General features: G+C 41.0%; 1 protein-coding gene and 1 pseudogene across 1 annotated transcript; both read right to left on the minus strand.

Moving 5' to 3' along the window:
* Nucleotides 1-1,507: 1,507 nt before the first annotated feature.
* LOC144462854 (extracellular calcium-sensing receptor-like) lies at nucleotides 1,508-6,928 on the minus strand. The gene is made up of 9 exons (XM_078167502.1): nucleotides 6,735-6,928; nucleotides 6,260-6,554; nucleotides 5,921-6,007; nucleotides 5,399-5,668; nucleotides 3,846-4,052; nucleotides 3,483-3,758; nucleotides 2,857-3,084; nucleotides 2,635-2,758; nucleotides 1,508-2,418 (listed from the first exon to the last, which is right to left on the minus strand). Exons 1-9 carry the CDS (start codon nucleotides 6,842-6,844, stop codon nucleotides 1,508-1,510), a joined length of 2,508 nt encoding a protein of 835 aa, XP_078023628.1. The 5' UTR covers nucleotides 6,845-6,928.
* A 4,151-nt stretch (nucleotides 6,929-11,079) lies between these two features.
* Nucleotides 11,080-17,816, minus strand: LOC144458301 (extracellular calcium-sensing receptor-like; annotated as a pseudogene).
* Between the last annotated feature and the right edge of the window lie 2,724 nt (nucleotides 17,817-20,540).

Consider the following 20,540-nt stretch of genomic DNA (forward strand, 5'->3'; position numbering starts at 1 on the left):
AGTGGTTTGATTTAATCTTTGAGTCTTACTCTGGTGAAAACTGAAGTAAAGTCTATCAAAGTTATCAACGTTTCTCAAATAGTAGGGAACATGATGAAGCAAAATGAGCAAAAATAAAGAAAGAAAGAAAGAGTTTCACACAAACATCTTTGTTGCTTTCAGTTTCTTCACAAGGTTGCTTCAAGGACATTTATGTGTGGTGGTTCCATGACTCACTGTGTGTGTTCATTTCTGGTGTTGGCAGGATTATGTACCATTTGGGTCAAAACAGTGCCACCAAGAGACCAAAACTGAAGGCCAGAATGAAGCTGAGGATAGCCAGTAAGCCAATATAGCCCAGTAACACTGCAAAGCCAACTGTGGATCCAATGACACACTCACCAACAAAAACGTCATTGTAATATTGAGTGTTTTTATTTGGAGTTTGTGAGGCAAAGACAATCCCAAGCAGTGCCGGTTGGTCCCTGAAGAAAAGTAAGAGCCAGGGGTCCCATTTATAAACACTGCGTATGCACAAAAAGAGGCCTGTATAGGCGTATGCCACTTCCCATGCAATGTTGTGATGTATAAAAAACAGTCTTGATGAGAGAAACTTTGACCAATGCTTACAAAAATTTTGGAGATGGGAAATTCACAATGTAGATGGTGAAATGGAAGCCTGATAGTACAAACTGTCGAATACTTTTTGGCGCACACCGTTTTTGGCTTTTGTTTGTACATACATTTTTAGTATGGACTCTACATATTGTTTTATAAATGAGACCCTGGCAGTGTTCCTTTCTGCTGCACAGCACCAAACCACTTCAGACTGGCTTCACCTTCTGGCTTGAAGGCCTTGAACACAGCCAGAACCAACAGGAGTTTTACTATCATACAAAATACGTATATTGGGTGGAATCACACAATATAGCGGCTCTGATTGACATGTAGAAAGACAGAAACAGTATGATTGGTTTGGGAGACATTGTGGCAGAATCTGGTTGGATTAATATAGAGTGACACTTAGGGTCAGCTGATGGAGTAGAAGCCTGAGAATGCAGCAGAGAGATTTGTGAATGAAATGAGGTGGTGTTGTAACTAGAAGTGTGTTTTAACTGTGCCTGACATGGTGAAAAGTAGGTCCTGTGGAGATGCATGGTAAACTTATCTACAATTTATGTTGTTTTGGACAGATTTGAAAGGACTCAAATACAAATTGAGGCCAAAGAAAAATATATGGGGTGAAATAAGCCACTCTGGACATTTTTGCTTCATTGGAAATTGGAAACCTGGGTTCCTGGGATGTGGAAGGACATGTCAAAGGTCTTAGGTCATAGGTGGAAGGAGTGGCTGGGAATTTGGAGCATCCCAAGGAATGTTAAAATTAATGAACATACCAAAATTTAAATAATAATAATATTGTAAGACTCATTTTTATTAGCTTTTTTTATTGCTTCTAATTTCATCTTTTGAATACAAAATTCAGAGCGGGTCAGATGACTTGATGAATTTACTTTAAGTGCTGATTTTATGACTTAGTTCCGCGACCCATGATTGCTTTCTTTGTGTTCCTCTCTGGTCTCAACAGGATAATGTAACATTTGGGTCCAAACAGTGCCACCAAGAGACCAAAACTGGAGGCCAGGATGGCAAATACCTCCACTGCATCTGCATATTTTCCTGGAGAGTTAACGTAAGCAGGGACAAAGGCCACCCACACTGCACAGAAGATCAGCATGCTGAAAGTGATGAGTTTGGCCTCATTAAAGTTATCTGGAAGATTCCTTGCCAGGAATGCTAACAGGAAGCTGAGGATAGCCAGTAAGCCAATGTAACCTAGCAACACTGCAAAACCAATTGTGGACCCAACTACACACTCATAAACTATCTTGTCATTGTGGTATTGAGTGTTTTTATGAGGAGCTGGTGAGGAAGAGACAAGCCAAGCAGTGCAGATTGCTGCCTGAATAGAAGTAAGAACCAGAACTGTTCCTCTCTGCTGCATAGGACCAAACCATTTCAGGCTGGCTCCACCTCCTGGCTTGGAGGCCTTGAACACAGCCAGAACCACCATGGTTTTTACCAAAATACAAGAAACAGAAAGCACAAAACTGATCCCAAATGCTGCATGTCTTAGTTGGCATGTCCACAACCTGGGACGTCCAATAAACAGCAGAGAACACAGGAAACATAGCTTCAGTGACACCAAGAGCAGAAAACTCAGTTCTGAATTGTTGGCACGTACCATAGGTGTACTGCGATGATAGATGAAGATTACAAGGACAACAGCACAGATAAATGTGCCCAGCAGTGAGGCGGCTGTCAAGCAGATACCCAGAGGCTCATGATAGGACAGGAACTCTGTTTTCTTAGGAACACAGTGGTCTCGCTGGGCACTGGACCAGAAGTCCTCTGGACAACTGGTGCACTCCATGGAGTCTGAGAAAACAGGGGAACAGAGCATTTAAAATAATGCCACTCCCTCCTGTAAATACTGACAGTTATGTTGGATGGGCCATCTATGCCAGGAATTGGAACTGTGATGTCTGCAGTGGTGGGAAGCTGCATCTTTGTCTCCATCGCCTGGGCACCAAAAAGATTCCCAAATACAATTTCATATTCCACTTTATAACATAATTTTATAATGATACCAACCTGTTTCATTACTGCTCTTTCCCTCAGAACAAGGGACACAGTCGAAACAGCACACAGGCTGCCCCTTTTTCCTGGCCATGCGAGTTCCTGGAGGACAGCTCTTGCTGCACACTGACCGGGGTGGCTGTAGGGGTTGTCAGAGTTATACCACATTTACTCCACACTGTTAAATTCTATTCTTGTGTGTCATACAAGGTCAAATAATCAATTTAAATAAGAAACCTGTTTGAATTCAAAGTTCCAGAAGATTTTGTCTTCATCAAGTGTGAGCTCTTCACCTTTGGAGGCCAACTTCCTAACAACCCCCACAGTCTGAACTTTAGTTCTTCCATTAGGGAGCCACAGCCAGTTCATGATATCATATATTGGTAAGGCATCACCATTCTCATCAAATGACACTTGATCACCAAATGGTGTAGTGAAGTTGACCTTTTGCAGGTAATGTGTGAGCTACAAAGGGTTACAATATAGATAAGTATTGTGACAAGGAGACTTGAAAAAAAACAATACTGTTCCTGACTGTGCATATGGTTTAAGATTATCTTTGTGATAGACTGGTGAATTAGTCTATCCTAAAAACATGAAAATGTGAGCTCTCTAAATGTCATTGACCACTGTTGCCATTAAGTAATTATGTTTGTCACAAACAAAATAAAAGGAACTTTATTTTGTCTTGCAACTTAAAGATTCTGCCCTCTACTCAAAGACAAAATATTAAAACTAACCTACTAATGCCATAGTTGAAATTGTCTTCATTTCCCCAAATGAATATATATGTCAGTAAGTACCTTAGGATGTAGCAGCTGTTTTCAAAAACTAAACAGGTGGAGTGTAAGCTGATATCACACCTGCCATGGTTCCAATGTTTGCAGAGTGGCACAGCTGTGCCTGCTGAAAGGTCCTCTCCCTGGCTCACACTGCAGCATGTTATCAAGGGCATATGCCAGGGCATACACAGCCTTGTAAATATTGTACTCAGGCCTGAGGTTAGAAACATCCAAAAACTCAGTCTCCACACTCTCTAGGTCTTCATCACCAGTGCACGGTTCTTCCCCAGCCTCCATCCAACCTGCTGGAGGTGAAGCAAATCTACACTGGAACGTCTGCTCCCAAAACTGCCTCACCTGAAATGTATTTAAAACAAAGTCTTAACAGAAATAACAATATTAATTACTCTGATTACAGATCTGATAATAAGGGTACAACTTTACCATGCTATGGCCAAAATTATTACTGTCATGTAGGTCAGGACGTATTCTTAACAGAAAATCCCTGAGCCCTGGTATTTCTCCTCTGCGGATGGCAATGCCCAGAGTGCCACCCAGGTACGGCATTAGACGTGGAGTCTGGAGAACAGCAGCTGCAGTCCAGGCTTCACTGGCCATCCACTGAAGGCCTGTTACATTCTGCCTCACCACCTGTAAAGTGCATAATTTTAGTATAACTAGTCCATACCCATTGAGTGCACAGTTGCCCACATACAGTTTCACATGGTGTGTATTTGGGATACAGGTCATAGGAAATTGCAGATTAAATAGTCAACTGAACCCATTAAGAAGAGCAATGTATTCAGACAGAGGTTTTGTGAATTTGATAGTATGATTGCTTTATTTAAAGTACAGTGGTACCATTGCCAATAGTGGGATAGTTAGTGGGCTAAAACTATACATTAGTAGTTGAGGTAGCACGTTGAAAGGCAGATAGTTAAAGTGTTTATGTGTTGTATTGACTTAAAAGTGGGGCGCACTGATAGAATGACACACTGACAGTTTCTGTGATTATGTACAGCATACCATATCATGACTTAGTCATAGCAAAAAATAGAAAAAACCCCCCAAAACATTCGGCCACAGGGGGAGCCACAGCGATCGGTCGCATTTTAGCCATTTTTAAGCATTTTTCTGTTGTTATAGCGCCACCCAGTTGCCAATTAGAATTAAATTTCTCCAGTCACCTTGAGGCGTCCTGTTCTACATATCTGCCAAGTGTAGTAAAAATGGATATTGCGATTGGGCCTAGATAAGAAATTAGCTCTCTAGCGCCTCCATTTTGTTTGATCGGCTCAATAATGGAGGGGTCCCCTCAGATTATGTGTGGTCATATGCCTACAAAGTTGCGTAGTGATCGGTGAAACCCTTGAGATGTTATACACCTTTATGTGATGAGCCACGCCCTCCGCAATATTCATTGCCTTATAGAAGCTCAGTTTTAGTAAGTTTTCCAACTTTTGCCAAGAGGGAACTTTAGATATTGGTCCCTAGATTATGTTCACCGAGTTTCATGCAGATCGGTCAAACTTCCTAGGAAGAGATCGATTTTAAGCTTTTTTCAAAAAATTCAAAATGGTGGAAAATCTATATAACTGGAAGTTATGAATTTGTTCCTCATGAGGAGAGGCATCTCTGTGCAAAGTTTCATGTCTCTACGACATACGGGGCATGAGATATGCCCATTCAAAGTTTGCAATTTCAATCGGTTGCTATAGCGCCCCCCTTTGGCCAATTGATGTAATATTGCTTCATTCGCATCCTCCCATGACCCTCTACCACTGTGCCAAATTTCACATCGATTGACCAAGTCAGTGAAGAGAAAAACGTGAACCAGACGCACCCACACACACACCCACAGACAGACAGAGTTTTCGTCATTATATAGTAAGATAATAATAAAAAAAAATGAAAAATGTTCAGACCAATGTGAAACATATAGAGTCTACTTTGTAGGGCTGAATCATTACAACATAGATAGATGGATGGATGGATACCTCTTCCATAAGTTGAATCATGTGGATTTGATGTGCAAACACAATGACCACACGAGCTGTGGATGTCTTCATCACTGTAACAATCCTCTTTAGTTCAGCTGAGTTGTCACCCCAGGGTAAAATCTCTGAGTAGGCTAGACAACCTCCACCAGACTGAGCCAGGTCTGATTGAAAGGATCGGGCAACATGGAGTCCATAATCATCATCACTGACCAGCAGACCTGCCCAAGTCCAGCCAAAGTGTTTCAGAATCTGAATCATGGCACGCACCTAATTTTATAGAGAACAGGGGGATTAGTGCACAATTTAGAATGGCCTTTCAATGAAAACCTAGCCATTTGTGTCACACAATAAAATTACAATTACTGATCCCACTACACTCCTTTTTCTAAATCAGCGATTATACACAAAGTAAATACAGCACTTTTCCAGACAAGAAAAACTATTCCATTTTCACTCACTTTCACTCAAAATCTCTGCAAAACATATTTTGCATTTATTTTTGTTAGAAGAGAGTTTCACCTGAAAAGCATCACTGGGGATTGTTCTAAAGAAAGATGGAAACCTTTGCCGATCACTCAAGCAGGAACATGTGGCAAAATAACTCACCTATAACACAGTATGCACACAGGTTTTACTTGCAAGTCAGCAGAAACATTTAAAATGTTTCACCAATTTAACATTTCATCATTATGAAATCTTAAACAAAAGTATCACCTCAAATCAAATAAAGGCTTGTTGGAGAAGCTGTAGCTGAGATTTAATGTATAATGTTCTATCATTTTAACACATTTAGCATGTGAAATTCATTCAAATATAGCACATCAAAAACACTGCTGAGACTGGAGGGGGTGAACTTACAATGGGCAGTTTGAATAAACCTATCACGTCAGAGGTGGCAATAGAAAATGTTGAGAAGGAATCACCCACAATCCCCAGGACTGGAGGGGTTCCCAAACAAGTCTCCTCGAGTAGAAACTGCTCTTCTCGACCACTGGCCAATGATAATGCAGCACTGAATCCAATTACAAGTGTAGCACAGTTGTCATAAAGACTGTATCCCAGAGTCACATTAGGTAGCAGGTTGGAGTTTTTGTTGATCTCATCAATAGCAAAGGCCATGGTCATGGCATGCCTGAACCCTGGAGGGTCAAAGCTAGCACAAAAAAATGTTACTATCAACCACAAATTATTATTATGCAAGAAGTACATTATCAGTTATCCATTATGCACATTGTGTGCTTTGTGTGTGAAGTAAAATGTCACAATCAAATACTAAACAGTAAAGCATTATCTATCCACTATATTTTGTCTGCTGTGTGTGTGTGAAACTTACCCTTGGCAGATGAGCTGATGTGGTTCTGAAGTGAACGTCAGCTCAGGTAAGACTGAGGTATAGTGGACCTCAAACAGCCCACCCAGCATCACATCACCTGGCTTGTGCATCCCATTAAAATAAAACTGTCTCCTTAATTTACAAGATGAGAAAAGAGAGGAAGCCTCTGTCAAGAAAATGGAAGAAGAGGACAAAATCAAGATCAGGTCGACATATAATAACAAAAATGTGTTGAGAACTGCCCCCATAACTGCCCTCATCTCTACACCCCTGTTACTGAGCTTCAAACATAGTTGCTTAATTTTATAGCCTATGTCATCTCCTTTGGTGCTTTTTGTCATAATTTAACACCACCCATCAGGGCTCATGTAGAGGCAGGGCATATACATCTTAAATTAGCTCAACAGACACTGAATACCATAATTACATCATTATGTTTTGTATTTTCTATTAATTAATTTGAGGTCTTAAATCATTTTTTATTGGCAAAGCTGGAGCTCACCTTGAGTTTCTGTCTGTGAAATGTAAAGAATTATGCTGAGCAGAGTGACAGATAAATTGTGTATTTACCAAAAATTCACACATAAATGGGAAAATTCTGAAAGTACAGTTGAGATAAACAAGAACAAAGAAATACAGCAAAGACAATGATTATGTTCACACTATGATTATCATTTCTAAAAGGACACAATAACATTAGTTTTAAATGTTTATATTATTGTGTGTGCAGTGTTGTGTGGAAATTTTTTTATTTACAATTATAAATCTAATTTGAGAGTGGGGAATAGAATCTAAAGGTCTAAATCCTTTAAATCATAATGGCCATCTTTTATTTTCTTGTGTAAACTTCAGAACAGGTGAAGCTGCATTTATTGTGCCTTATTATAGGATGTCACCTCTGTCATGATAGATCACAGAAGCCAAAGTACCACCATGTTTTTCCTCTGAGTTTCAAGGACAGGGCTGGCCCCTCTATAAAAGTCTGTGAAGTATCAGTATGGTTGCTGTAAACATATTAATGCTGATGTGACATTTGGCTATTGCCAGTAAAGTAAGAACCATTGATCAGGAGGTTCATCAACATTTATGAGGTGCTTTGCATTGACCATTTATGAAAATGTGATTGCTCCAATCTCGAGCCAGTGTTTGGTTTGTCCATTCTGGACTACAATAGAAACATGGTGGTGCAAAATCGTGGACTATGTAGATATAAAGGGCTCATTCTAAGGTTACAAAAACACAACAATTGTTATATTCAGGACATTATACATTAAAGAAAACATATTCCATTTTTGCAAATATATACCCGTAAATCCCACACACTGGACTTTTAACTGGAACAATGAAAATATGCTTTTGTCCTTTGTCCATTTGACTTGGTGACTATGAAGTAAACTCATCAAACTTCTTGACTATCTTAAGAATACAGCCTGTCCTCCCCCAAATATGACCTCACAGACTGTTTGTATAAGCAGCCACAGTTAAACTACTTGGACAGATACCGGTTACTATACATTAAATGACGCTTTACTACGCTGACCCTACCCACTAGAGAAGCTAAGCTACAGCATGGCAAAAGCTTTTTTTTAGTTTTGTTTTTACAGACCTTCATGATTGCTGTGTAGAGTTCCTCAATACAATCTCCTCTTCTAGACATCTGGCAGTGATTTAAGTTGTCCAAGCAACGAGTGCCCCTGTTGAAGAACTTTCTCAGGGTGCAGGGTTGCATGGAGATATCTCATTTTAGCATGTACCCCCTCAATAATGCAGCTGGTTGCTCATTCCCTGACCCAGTTTTACAGGGAGTGGCATTGCAACTGCATGTTTCCACAATGGGTGAACAAGACGCTGAGACTGGGCTTTTCTCTCCAGATCTATCATGTGCTATCCTCCCAGGCGGATATAGATTACCTCTCAGCAGAGATCCAGGACGTGTTACAGAAACAGTCTGTGTCTGTAGTTCCCACTCACAACAAACTGAAGGGTTTTACTCCACATGCTTCCTGGGTCCAAGGAAGATGGGAGAGTTCAGACCTATTTTGGATCTTTGCGTCCTAAACCGATGCCTTGCACACAAGACATTTCTTATGCTAACCATCACGCAGTTACTGTATCTGGTCTAGCTGGGCAATTGGTTCACCACTGTCAACTTTAAGAACACATTCTTTCATGCCAAGGTGGCTCTGAAACACAGAGAATTCTTGCATTTTGCCTTCCAAGGTATAGCTTTTGAGTTAAAAAGACTGCCATTTGGCTATTTCCTGGCATCTCACACCTTCAGTGGTACCATGAAGTAGTACCTCCCACCTTAAGCAAATGTGTGGATGTGGCGCTTAAGCCGCTGTGCAACCATGGCATGAGGGTCTCCTTTTATCAAGTATAACCTCATTATCATGGCCAGGTCCAAGGAACAGGAACTGGCTATGTTCCACACAGTGCAGTAGCACTAACCAAGTTGGTGTTCCCAATCAACTGGAAGAAGAGCAGCCCCCTAACACACTAATGAGTGGAGTGTCTGTGCAGGCTGTGCAGACCATCCAGGCAGCAAGAGTGGGGTCCGCCACTGCTTGCTACAAGGCAAAGTGGTTGGGGTTTAAACGTTGGTACGAGGAAAGAAAGCTAGATCCCCTATCATGTGCAGTTGTCTCTGTTCTTTCCGTTTTGTAGTGTTTGATGGATAGAGGGCTGTCACTTGCCACTATTACTGTGTGGTTAACCTCAGCTAGAGAATGTGTGAACTAACAGCCCTTCCGGTGCACCAGACTGTCTTTCTGCTTTGTGGTGACTGCAATGGGGCTTCTCTCAGTCCCTTCATTGTTCCTATAAGATGTTCCCAAGAACATAAGGAGTTAGTTCAGGTCAAGAGCAATACAGTTAGATGCTTTTTGTCCTCCACCCCATGAGGGGGGCAGGGAGGCAAAATTGCATCTGTTCTGCCAAGTTCTTGTGTTGGAATGTAATGTTGAACACACGGCCCCTTTCAGACACATTCAACAGCAATTTGTGTGCTTTGGTGATGGTGTGGCCAGTAACGACCTATCCAAGAAATGTCTTGGAAGATGGCTTTGTGAGTACATCTCCCAGGCCTACAGGTGGGCGGGCCCTCCCACTATGGTCACTCTGTGACTCTGTGGGCATTGTATAAAATATTGCATAAAAGTATGAAAATACAAGAAACTGCAATTAATAATAATAATAATAATAATAATAATGATGAGCAGTGGATAAAAATGAGCGATGGATTAAAGAGAGCATATTTAGTGCAAAATATATATGGCAGCATCATGGTCTATGCCCTATCCACGTTTACGATTCTACTTCTTGGACATGTTAGGCTCCTTTTCAGGGTCTGTGTTCACTGGAACTTGCACTTGACTCCCTTCTGGGCACAATACCATCATGTTTCTGTGCACTTTAATGACCTGGTAAATGTGGAGTGCAGGGTGTCTAGTGCTTTAGTTTAAAGTCTTGCAAGGTTAGGCCAAAGCTCCAGCCACTGCTTACCACTTGGGTTGGCTGGGGTCCCCTATTTGTACTTACTACTACAATAACTAGCCTTTAGCCGGTCAGGATCTGTGTGGCTGGGTCGATGTTATGTTGCAACAGGGCGTTTGTTCATCGAGCTCCCACTATACCCAGAAAATCCAGTAGAGAGTGGACACTGTGTGAGATAGGACAAGGGTTCCGATATTGTAACCCTAGTTCTATTAGCACAGGTAGAGCCCTTTAATTAGGGGCCCTGTCGCTATATATACTGTGGGGTCTGCACATAGTCGGGTAAGCACATCCTGATTAGTGGGCTACCTTTATGCTTTTCTCAGTGTGCAAATGCTTGCTCGTGATTGGAGGAGTGAGTGAATAGTAGTGAAAAATGCATGAAATTGTGTCAAATTTAAATGTTCCCTCCATAAATTTGAAAAGAAAAATGATCCTGAAAAACACTGAATATTTCTGAAAGCTTGAAAAATATGATAAAAGTAATAGCAATAGTGTTCTAATTGAGATTAACATTTTGAATGAAGACTCTGTTGAAAAATATGGAAGGATTTAAGTTGAATAAAAGTAAAAATAAAGCAGCAATAATAATAATGAAGGTTTTTAAGAAGATCCTAGTTTGTGAATGCTTCTAGAATTCACACCCACTAAAAAGGTGAGTGAGATGGTGGTGCCAAGCCTCTGTCATTTGGAATAAAAGTATGTGATGTTTTGAGTCAACAGAAAGTAATACAACTACCTCACAGCTCCACATTGACAGATATTTTGTACTTTTCTCAAACACCAGGAAACAGTACATGACACGATAAAGAAAGGCAGAATTGGTGGACTCAGTTATTTATTTATAGCTTTATTTATTTAAGCCAATATAGCCCAGTAACACTGCAAACCCAACCGTGGCCCAACTACATGCTCATAAACTATCTTGTCATTGTGGTATTGAGTGTTTTTATGAGGAGCTGGTGAGGAAGAGACAAGCCAAGCAGTGCAGATTGCTCCCTGAAGAGACATAAGAACCATAACTGTTCCTCTCTGCTGCATAGGACCAAACCATTTCAGGCTGGCTCCACCTCCTGGCTTGGAGGCCTTGAACACAGCCAGAACCACCACAGTTTTTACCAAAATATAAGAAACAGAAAGCACAAAGCTGATCCCAAATGCTGCATGTCTCAGTTGGCATGTCCACAGCCTGGGACGTCCAATAAACAGCAGTGAGCAAAGGAAACATAATTTAAGTGACACCAAGAGCAGGAAACTCAGTTCTGAATTGTTGGCACGTACCATAGGTGTACTGCGATGATAGATGAAGATGGCCAGGACAACAACACAGATAAATGTGCCCAGCAACGAGGCGGTTGTCAGGCAGATACCCAGATGCTCATTATAGGAGAGGAACTCTGTTTCCTTAGGATCACAGTGGTCACGCTGGGCACTGGACCAGAAGTCCGCTGGACAACTGGTGCACTCCATGGAGTCTAAGAAGAGAAAAACAAGAAGAGATTCTCTTTGTTTCTGCAATATTTTACAATTGTTACCTTCTGTCACAACTTAGCATGACCAATTTTATACATTTGTTGTGGTCCCTGTCACTACACATCTATCATTGGCCTGTGTAGAATGTCGATGGAAATATACACACAAAGGTTTTATCTCACACAGGCTCCACCCTCTACTGGACTCTATGCATAAAACTTTCCTCCAAGTTTTTTCACAATATGAAAAAAAAAAAAAAAATCCTGTGACTGCTTATCCTGTTAGGGGTCGCAGGGGGCTTGAGCCTATCTCAGTTGACACTGGGCGAGAGGCAGGGTATACCCTGGACAGGTCGCCAGACTTTCATAGGGCTAATACATAGAGACATTCATGCTCACACTTACACCTACGGCCAATCTAGAGTCACCAGTTCACCGAGCCTTCATGTCTTTGGAGCCAGAGTACTCGGAGAAAACCCACGCTGACAAGGGGAGAATGATGAGATGAATTGTGTCTTCTGACATCATAATGCCACATGGTCATACGGTGTTCATGAATGGACAAAGAGTCTTAATTTTCTCTAGTCACCTGTATGGATTGTAGGGGAAAATAGACATCATGCCTGGGGAGTAGATGTGTATATGATAAGGTGAGCCCCTCACCAACTTCTCCTTTACTGGAGATTGGTTGGAGTTGAAAAGTGTGTACATGCTATGCCCTGGGCAGGTATGAATCTTCCTTGCCACCCATGCTGACACGGGGACAACATGCAACTTCTGCACAGAAGGTTTCGAATCCTCACCCCAGGTTCAAATCAGAAATCTTTTGCTGTGAGGTGATAAGGCTAACCACTGCACCACCGTAACATTCAGATGCATTGACAGTCTATATTATAACTTCTTTTTTCACTGTAAAATTTTATATGATATGATTTTTGCTGGGGTCTCTACCAAACAAGCATATTCCCATACATTTGAAATATGGCTCCCATCAGACGAACTGAACAGCTGTTTGCGTGCTTTGGTGATGGTGTTGCCGGCCAGATCATGTTCAAGAAATTCCTTGTGAGATGGCTTTATGAGTGCACTTCCCAAGTCTACAGGCAGCCAGGGACTCTTCCACTTCGGTCTGCACATGCTCCACATGTGGTATGGCAGTGTCTGCGTTCTTTTTCAACAGGGTGACGGCCTATTTCCACCATATGCGTGTTGGTTGCGTCTCCGCTCCGGCACGGCAGCAGCAGTCCGGAGCCCTCTGCAACACATACGCAGGACTTCTATTTTTGCCGGACGCTGGAGCACAACGCAGCAAATAGCAGAGAGCAGGTTGTGCGGGGCAGGAAGTCATGCACAGAAACACAATAAAACATCCAGTTAATTTTCAGAACAAAATACACAGTGTTCACGCGGATCATATTTCCCTGCACTACACCTTGAAAACTACATAATGGGCAGAGGCAGGCCTGAAGTCAACAGGTCAGAGGTTTTCAGACGTCATTTCACCCCGTTAACACCATGGACAAGGAGATATTAATCACAGCAGTGCACCGAGATGTCTTCTGGCGGAGCTGCACCGCTCCGCACAGCAAACGCAGCCAGTGGGTATTGACGGATGGCGGAGCACGCAGCAGATAACTAGTGCTGCTGTTCCGCAACGGACATGCATCCAGTGGAAATCCAGCATAAGTGTCGAGGATATATGTACGGCAGTGTTATGGTCAGGATGTCTACTGCCTGTCTTTTGAACCCTGCAAAGCTAAGCTGAGGCCCCACCCACTTTCCTTACTTACTTACTTCTCTATTGTGGCAGCCTAGGTTATAAAGAAGTAGGTGGGCTATGGGGAGTTTCCCTTAGCTGGCCAGGTTTTAGTGTGGCTCGTTTGATGTTATGTTGCGACAGAGCATTCGATATTGTAACCCTAGTTCTATTAGCCAGGTGGAGCCCTGTATGTTTGGGCCCTGTGGCTCCTAAGCCGCTGGTTAAATATGGTGTAGGATGTTTGACAGCGGGAATCTGCCTCCTTATATACTGTGGGTTCTGGACATATTTGGATAAGTATGTCCTGATTGGCGGGCTACTTTTAGGCTTGTCAGTTTGTGAATGTGTGCTTGTGATTAGACTCACAGAGACTTGTGGAGGGGTCCGCCTGAGTTAACAGAACGAGGTTTACAATATCATAACCTTCATTATGTCAGATGGACCACCAATGCCAGGAGGTAAACTGTGATTCTGCAGTGCAGTAGGAATGTGTTTTTTTGGTCTACATTACCAAGGCACCAAGAAGAGGAATATGTCTGAATTGGATTCAATTTCCACTTCATAACATGTAGATTTATAATATTATACATTACATTTTATAATATACCAACCTGTTTCATTGCTGAACTTTCCCTCAGAACAAGGGACACAGTCGAAACAACACACAGGCTCTCCCTTTTTTCTAGCCATGCAGGTACCTGGAGGACAGCTCTCACTGCACACTGACTGGGGTGGCTGTAGGGGTTGTAAACGTTAAGTCAGAGTTATTCTACACAGTTTGTTTCTCTTTTTGTGTGACATGCACTAATAACGCAAAATAAACAATAAAATATTTTTTAAATAGTAACCTGTTTGGATTCAAAGTTCCAGAAGATTTTGTCTTCATCAAGTGTGAGTTCTTCACCTTTGGAGGCCAACTTCCTAACAACCCCCACACTCTGAACTTTAGTTTGTCCATCAGGGAGCCACAGCCAGTTCATGATATCATATATTGGTAAGGCATCACCATTCTCATCAAATGACACTTGATCACCAAATGGTGTGGTGAAGTTGACCTTTTCCATGTAATACACAAGCTAAAGGGATGAAATATAGATAATTTGAGACAAGGGGACGCAATAAAAAACAAAACAAAACAAATAAACAACAACAAAGAATTTATATATATTGTTGATTGTGAACATGCTTTCAGATGTTTTGTGTGATAGATTGAGGATTGAATCATATTAGTTTTCAAATGTTTTGTACTTCACACATGCAAATGTGACCTTTCTAAATTTCGTTAACCATTGTTGCAATAAAGTAATTAAATCTGTCATGAGAAATAAGGGAAATTTTTATTTGTTTTGATTTTATCCTCAAGACAGTCAGGGGATTCAAATTGACCAAACACAGCCATAGTCATTTATTTTCTATTTTTCGACAATCTACTTCAGTATTACCTCTGGATGCAACAGCTTTTTTTTTCTTTTTCTTTTTTTTTTTTTTAACTGAACAGGTGGAGTGTAAACTGATATCACACCTGCCATGGCTCCAATGTTTGCAAAGTGGCACAGCTGTGCCTGCTGAAAGGTCGTCTCCCTGGCTCACACTGCAGCATGTCATCAAGGGCATATGCCAGGGCATACACAGCCTTGTAAATATTGTACTCAGGCCTGAGATTAGAAACATCTAAAACCTCTCCCCCAGCCTCTACCCAATCTGCTGGCTGCGGAGCAAATTTACACTGGAATGTGTATTCCCAAAACTGCCTCACCTGAAATGTATTTAAAACAAAGTCTTAACAGAAATAACAATATTAATTATTGTGATTACAGATGTGATTTTAAGGCTACAACTTTACCATGCTATGGCCAAAATTATTACTGTCATGTAAGTCAGGGCGTATTCTTAACAGAAAATCCCTGAGCCCTGGTATTTCTCCTCTGCAGATGGCAATACCCAGAGTGCCACCCAGGTACGGCATGAGACGTGGAGTCTGGACAACAGGAGATGCAGTCCAGGATTCACTGGCCATCCACTGAAGGCCTGTCACATTCTGCCTCACCACCTGTGCATTGCATAATTATATATATGTATATATATATATATATATATATATATATATGTTGTTCATCATTAGCTACTCATTAGTTACTCTTTTTGTGTAGCCTACCCTAAAGTAAAGTGAGACATCAAAATGAGTAGGTAGTGATTCAGCACTCATTACCTACTCATTTTGATGTCTCACTTTACTTTAAGGTACACAAAAAGAGTAACTAATGATTAGGTAATGATTCAGTAATCATTACCTACTTATTTTAAAGTGAGACATCAAAATGAGTAGGTAATGAGTACTGAATCATTACCTAATCATTTTGATGTCTCACTTTACTTTAGGGTACACAAAAAGAGTAACTAATGAGTAGGTAATGATTCAGTACTCATTACCTACTCATTTTGATGTCTCACTTTACTTTAGGGTACACAAGAAGAGTAACTAATGATTAGGTAATGATTCAGTAATCATTACCTAATCATTTTGATATGTCACTTTATTTTAGGGTACACAAAAAGAGTAACTAATGATTAGGTAATGATTCAGTAAACATTACCTACTCATTTTGTTGTCTCACTTTACTTTAGGGTACACAAGAAGAGTAACTAATGAGTAGGTAATGATTCAGTAATCATTACCTACTCATTTTAAAGTGAGACATCAAAATGAGTAGATAATGAGTACTGAATCATTACCTACTCATTTTGATGTCTCACTTTACTTTAGGGTACACAAGAAGAGTAACTAATGAGTAGCTAATGATTCAGTAATCATTACCATTATCATTACCGTCTCACTTTACTTTAGGGTACACAAAAAGGGTAGGCAATTATTAAGTAATTGTGAGTTCCTCATTAGTTCCTCAGTAACTACTGAAATTTGATCAGGAGTTACTGAAGAACTGACCATTAACTAATAGTTAGTTCCTCATTAGTTCCAAATTTGTTTCATAGTAACTACTTTAAATTTTGTGCACCTCAAACAACAGTACTGTGGACAACGGTGTGATCAGTATACAGGACTTTACACACAGCCCCCATGATAAATTCTTTAAGCTTAGCCTACCTAAAATGTGACACACTATCATATTTATTTCTAAGGCATCATCGTACAGAATAACATTGATGGTCATATTAATGTGTATGTGGTCTGAAAATAATGAATAAAACTCTTCTCAAGAATCCTGCTGTCTGATTATTTTTGTTAAGGAACTAATTGTAAAGATGATGATAATGTAATGAAATGACTACTCATTATGTGTCACTTTACTTTAGGATATAAAAAGGTTAACTAATGGACGGGTTATTGAGTAATGATTCTGCACTGATGAAGTAACTAGTTCACTAATTATTAAGTCGTGATGAACTCCTCTATGAAATTTGATCATGAGTTAATGAAGAACTGACCATTAACTAATAGTTAGTTCATCATTAGTTCCTCATTCGTTCCTCAGTAACTACTCTAATTTTGTGTACCTTAGTTCCTCAGTAACTACTCAATAGTTCCTCATTAGTTCCTCAGTAACTACTCCTCTGAAATTTGATCATGAGTTACTGAGGAACTGACCATTAACTAATAGTTAGTTCCTCATTAGTTCCTCATTCGTTCCTCATTAGTTCCTCAGTAGCTACTCTAATTTTGTGTACCATAGTTCCTCAGTAACTACTCATTAGTTCCTCAGTAACTACTCATTAGTTGCTCATTAGTTCCTCAGTAACTACTCTAATTTTGTGTACCATAGTTCCTCAGTAACTACTCAGTAGTTCCTCATTAGTTCCTCAGTAACTACTCATTAGTTCCTCATTAGTTCCTCAGTAACTACTCTAATTTTGTGTACCGTAGTTCCTCAGTAACTACTCATTAGTTCCTCAGTAACCACTCATTAGTTCCTCATTAGTTCCTCATTCGTTCCTCATTAGTTCCTCAGTAAGTACTCTAATTTTGTGTACCGTAGTTCCTCAGTAACTACTCATTAGTTCCTCATTAGTTCCTCAGTAACTACTCATTAGTTCCTCATTAGTTCTTCATTTGTTCCTCATTAGTTCCTCAATAGTTCATCAGTAACTACTCTAATTTTGTGTACCGTAGTTCCTCAGTAACTACTCATTAGTTCCTCATTAGTTCCTCAATAACTACTCTAATTCTGTGTACCTTATTGTAAAGTGTTACCAAAACTGCTCTTCTCGACCACTGGCCAATGATAATGCAGCAATGAATCCAATTACAAGTGTGGCACAGTTATCATAAAGACTGTATCCCAGAGTCACATTTGGAAGCAGATTGGAGTTGTTGTTGATCTCATCAATAGCAAAGGCCATGGTCATGGCATGCCTGAACCCTAGAGTGTCAAAGTTAACACACAAAATGACACTTTTAACCACTTAACAGCAATGCAGTTCTGTAAAAACTAAACTCTAAACCTGTATTGATAACATTATCCAGGTGTAATAAATTACTTTTTACGGCTTTATCCGAAAGAAAATCAAAGTATCACTGAAACTCTCATGAAAGTTATATTAATTACCATTTACTATTATTATGAGCAGACATTTTAACTTGTACAGATCTATACTGTCTCTTACATGTCTTTGTAACTTACCCTTTGCAGCTAGGCTCTTGTGGCTCTGAGGTGAATGTTCGCTCAGGGAAGACAGAGGTGAAGTGGACCTCAAACAGCCCACCCAGAATCACATCACCAGGCTTTTGCATTTCATTAAGACAAAACTTTCTCCGTATTTTACAAGATGAGGGAGGAGAGGAAGACACTGAGCATAAATAGGAGGAAGAGAAAAAGAACAAGGTAAGACACAAACACAAGAGGAATTAAAGCTGCAAGCAGCTGTGATCGGGCCCTCGCTCCCCCATGCAACCGCGGGGGCCTGAGGCATGCGGGGGCTGTGGCGCAGAGTGGGAAGGGAGAAAAACCTTGGCAGGAGCGAAAAACGCAATGTTTCGTTCATCCACCAGGTGGTGCTACGAGCATAACCAGATGCGGGCAGGTGCATTCAGGGGTCGACCGTCATCACCCATGTGAAGTTTCGAGCACAATGGACAATGTCAATGTATAATAGGGCATTTCCTGTTTCCACAAGGGGGCGGCATGAGCAAGATTGCCTACGAGCATATAGAGGCGTTGAGGGCGGGGCTCTTATCATGTACAGAAATTTTTAAGCAGTTTGGATGAAGTATGTGGGAGAGAGAGGTGCTTCAATATGCATGCCGATGCATCAAATATGTTGGTGCCGTGGAGGCCACGCCCCTTCTCATAGAGAAAATCTTTTAATAACTTTTGATGATCTGTAAGAAATTTGAAGTCGATTGGATGAAATCCCTAGTAGACTAGTTCGTTAAAATACAACGTGAAAATCACGCCAAAATGACAAGTCAAGATCAAAATGGCCGACTTCCTGTTTGGAGTAGACCATTGGTGCCAGAGACTTTGACTGAGACTATATGTGTCTGGACAACATACACATGTGTACCAATTTTCATGTTCCAACTCCAAAAAAAAACCTACGGGGAAGGGTTTTTGAAAATTTCAAGGGGGCGCTACAAAGGCATATTGTCCCCCCCGTGGGTGACGCCCCTATCAGATGTAAGAGCTCGCCATTCTTGACCTATGTATCAATTTTCATGAGGAGATGAAGTCACTGAAGCCATCAAAAAGCCAAACGTATTTGTTGGCAGGGGAGGCGCCATCGCGGCCATGCCCCTTGACATAGAGAAAAGCTTATAATAACTTTTGATCAGCATGGTCTCTGGATGATCTGTAAAAAAATTGAAGTCGATTGGATGAAATCCCTAGGACTAGTTCGTTAAAATACAACATTTGGAAATCACGCCAAAATGACAAGTCAAAATCAAAATGGCCAACTTCCTGTTTGGAGTAGACCATTGGTGCCAGAGACTTTTATGTGCGTCTGGACAACATACACATGTGTACCAATTTTCATGTTCCAACTCCAAAAAAAACCCTATGGGGAGGGGTTTTTGAAAATTTCAAGGGGGCGCTACAGAGGCATTTTGTCCCCACCCCCTGGGCCTCGACCCTATCAGATGTAAGAGCTAGCGATTCTTGACCTGTGTATCGAATTTCATGAGGAGATGAGGTCATTGAAGCCATCAAAATGCCAAACGTATTTAGTGGCGAGGGATCGATAGTCGCCACGCCGCCACATGGACACCATTAGACGTAGCTTCACAGCGTTCATAAGGTAGCTTCACCAACTTGTTCTGCATGCATTAGAAGTGGAATGAAGTTGATGCGGTCAAGTTTGTGGCATCAGTACATGTTAAAGTAAAAACTGGTCAGTTCCTGCTATGAGTAAGGTGGGATATTAACATATTGGGGCGTTCGGGGCGGAGCCATCATCATGTCCAGCAAGTTTGAAGCTGCTGAGATCAAGTATGTGGGCGGGAGAGCCGTTCGAATTTTGATGGCAAGAAAACAAAAAGTCGCCAAAATTTGTCACGTCCTAGTGGCCACGCCCCTTGACATAGAGAAAAGCTTTTAATAACTTTTGATCAGCATGTTCTCGGGATGATATGTACCAACTTTGAAGTCGATAGGACGAAATCCCTAGGAGGAGTTCGTTCAAATGTAAGTTGTGGAAATCGCCGTAACGAAAAAATTCAAAACAAAATGGCTGACTTCCTGTTGGGATTTCACCATGACATTAAGAGACTTTTTTGTGCGTCTCGGTATGATACATGTGTGTACCAAATTTTGTTTGCCTATGACAAACTAACCCCAAAAGGTAGGGTATTTTGAAAATTTGTACGGGGCGCTATTTCGGCATTTCGTGCTGACCATGTGCAACCGCCCAAAAATGTCGAATTTTGGATGTGGCCGGACAAATGTGGAGAGTTAGAAGCATTTTCAAATTTGGGAAAGGGCCGAAATTGGGACACGAAATGTCGCAAGAATAATAATAATAATAAACAGCACGATTTCAATAGGGTCCTCCGCGGATGACTTCGTCGTCACTCGGGCCCTAATAATAAACAGCACTATTACAATAGGGTCCTACGCGGACGACTTC

Source organism: Epinephelus lanceolatus, chromosome 4, assembly GCF_041903045.1.
Source record: "Epinephelus lanceolatus isolate andai-2023 chromosome 4, ASM4190304v1, whole genome shotgun sequence".
NCBI classification, from domain to species: domain Eukaryota; kingdom Metazoa; phylum Chordata; class Actinopteri; order Perciformes; family Serranidae; genus Epinephelus; species Epinephelus lanceolatus.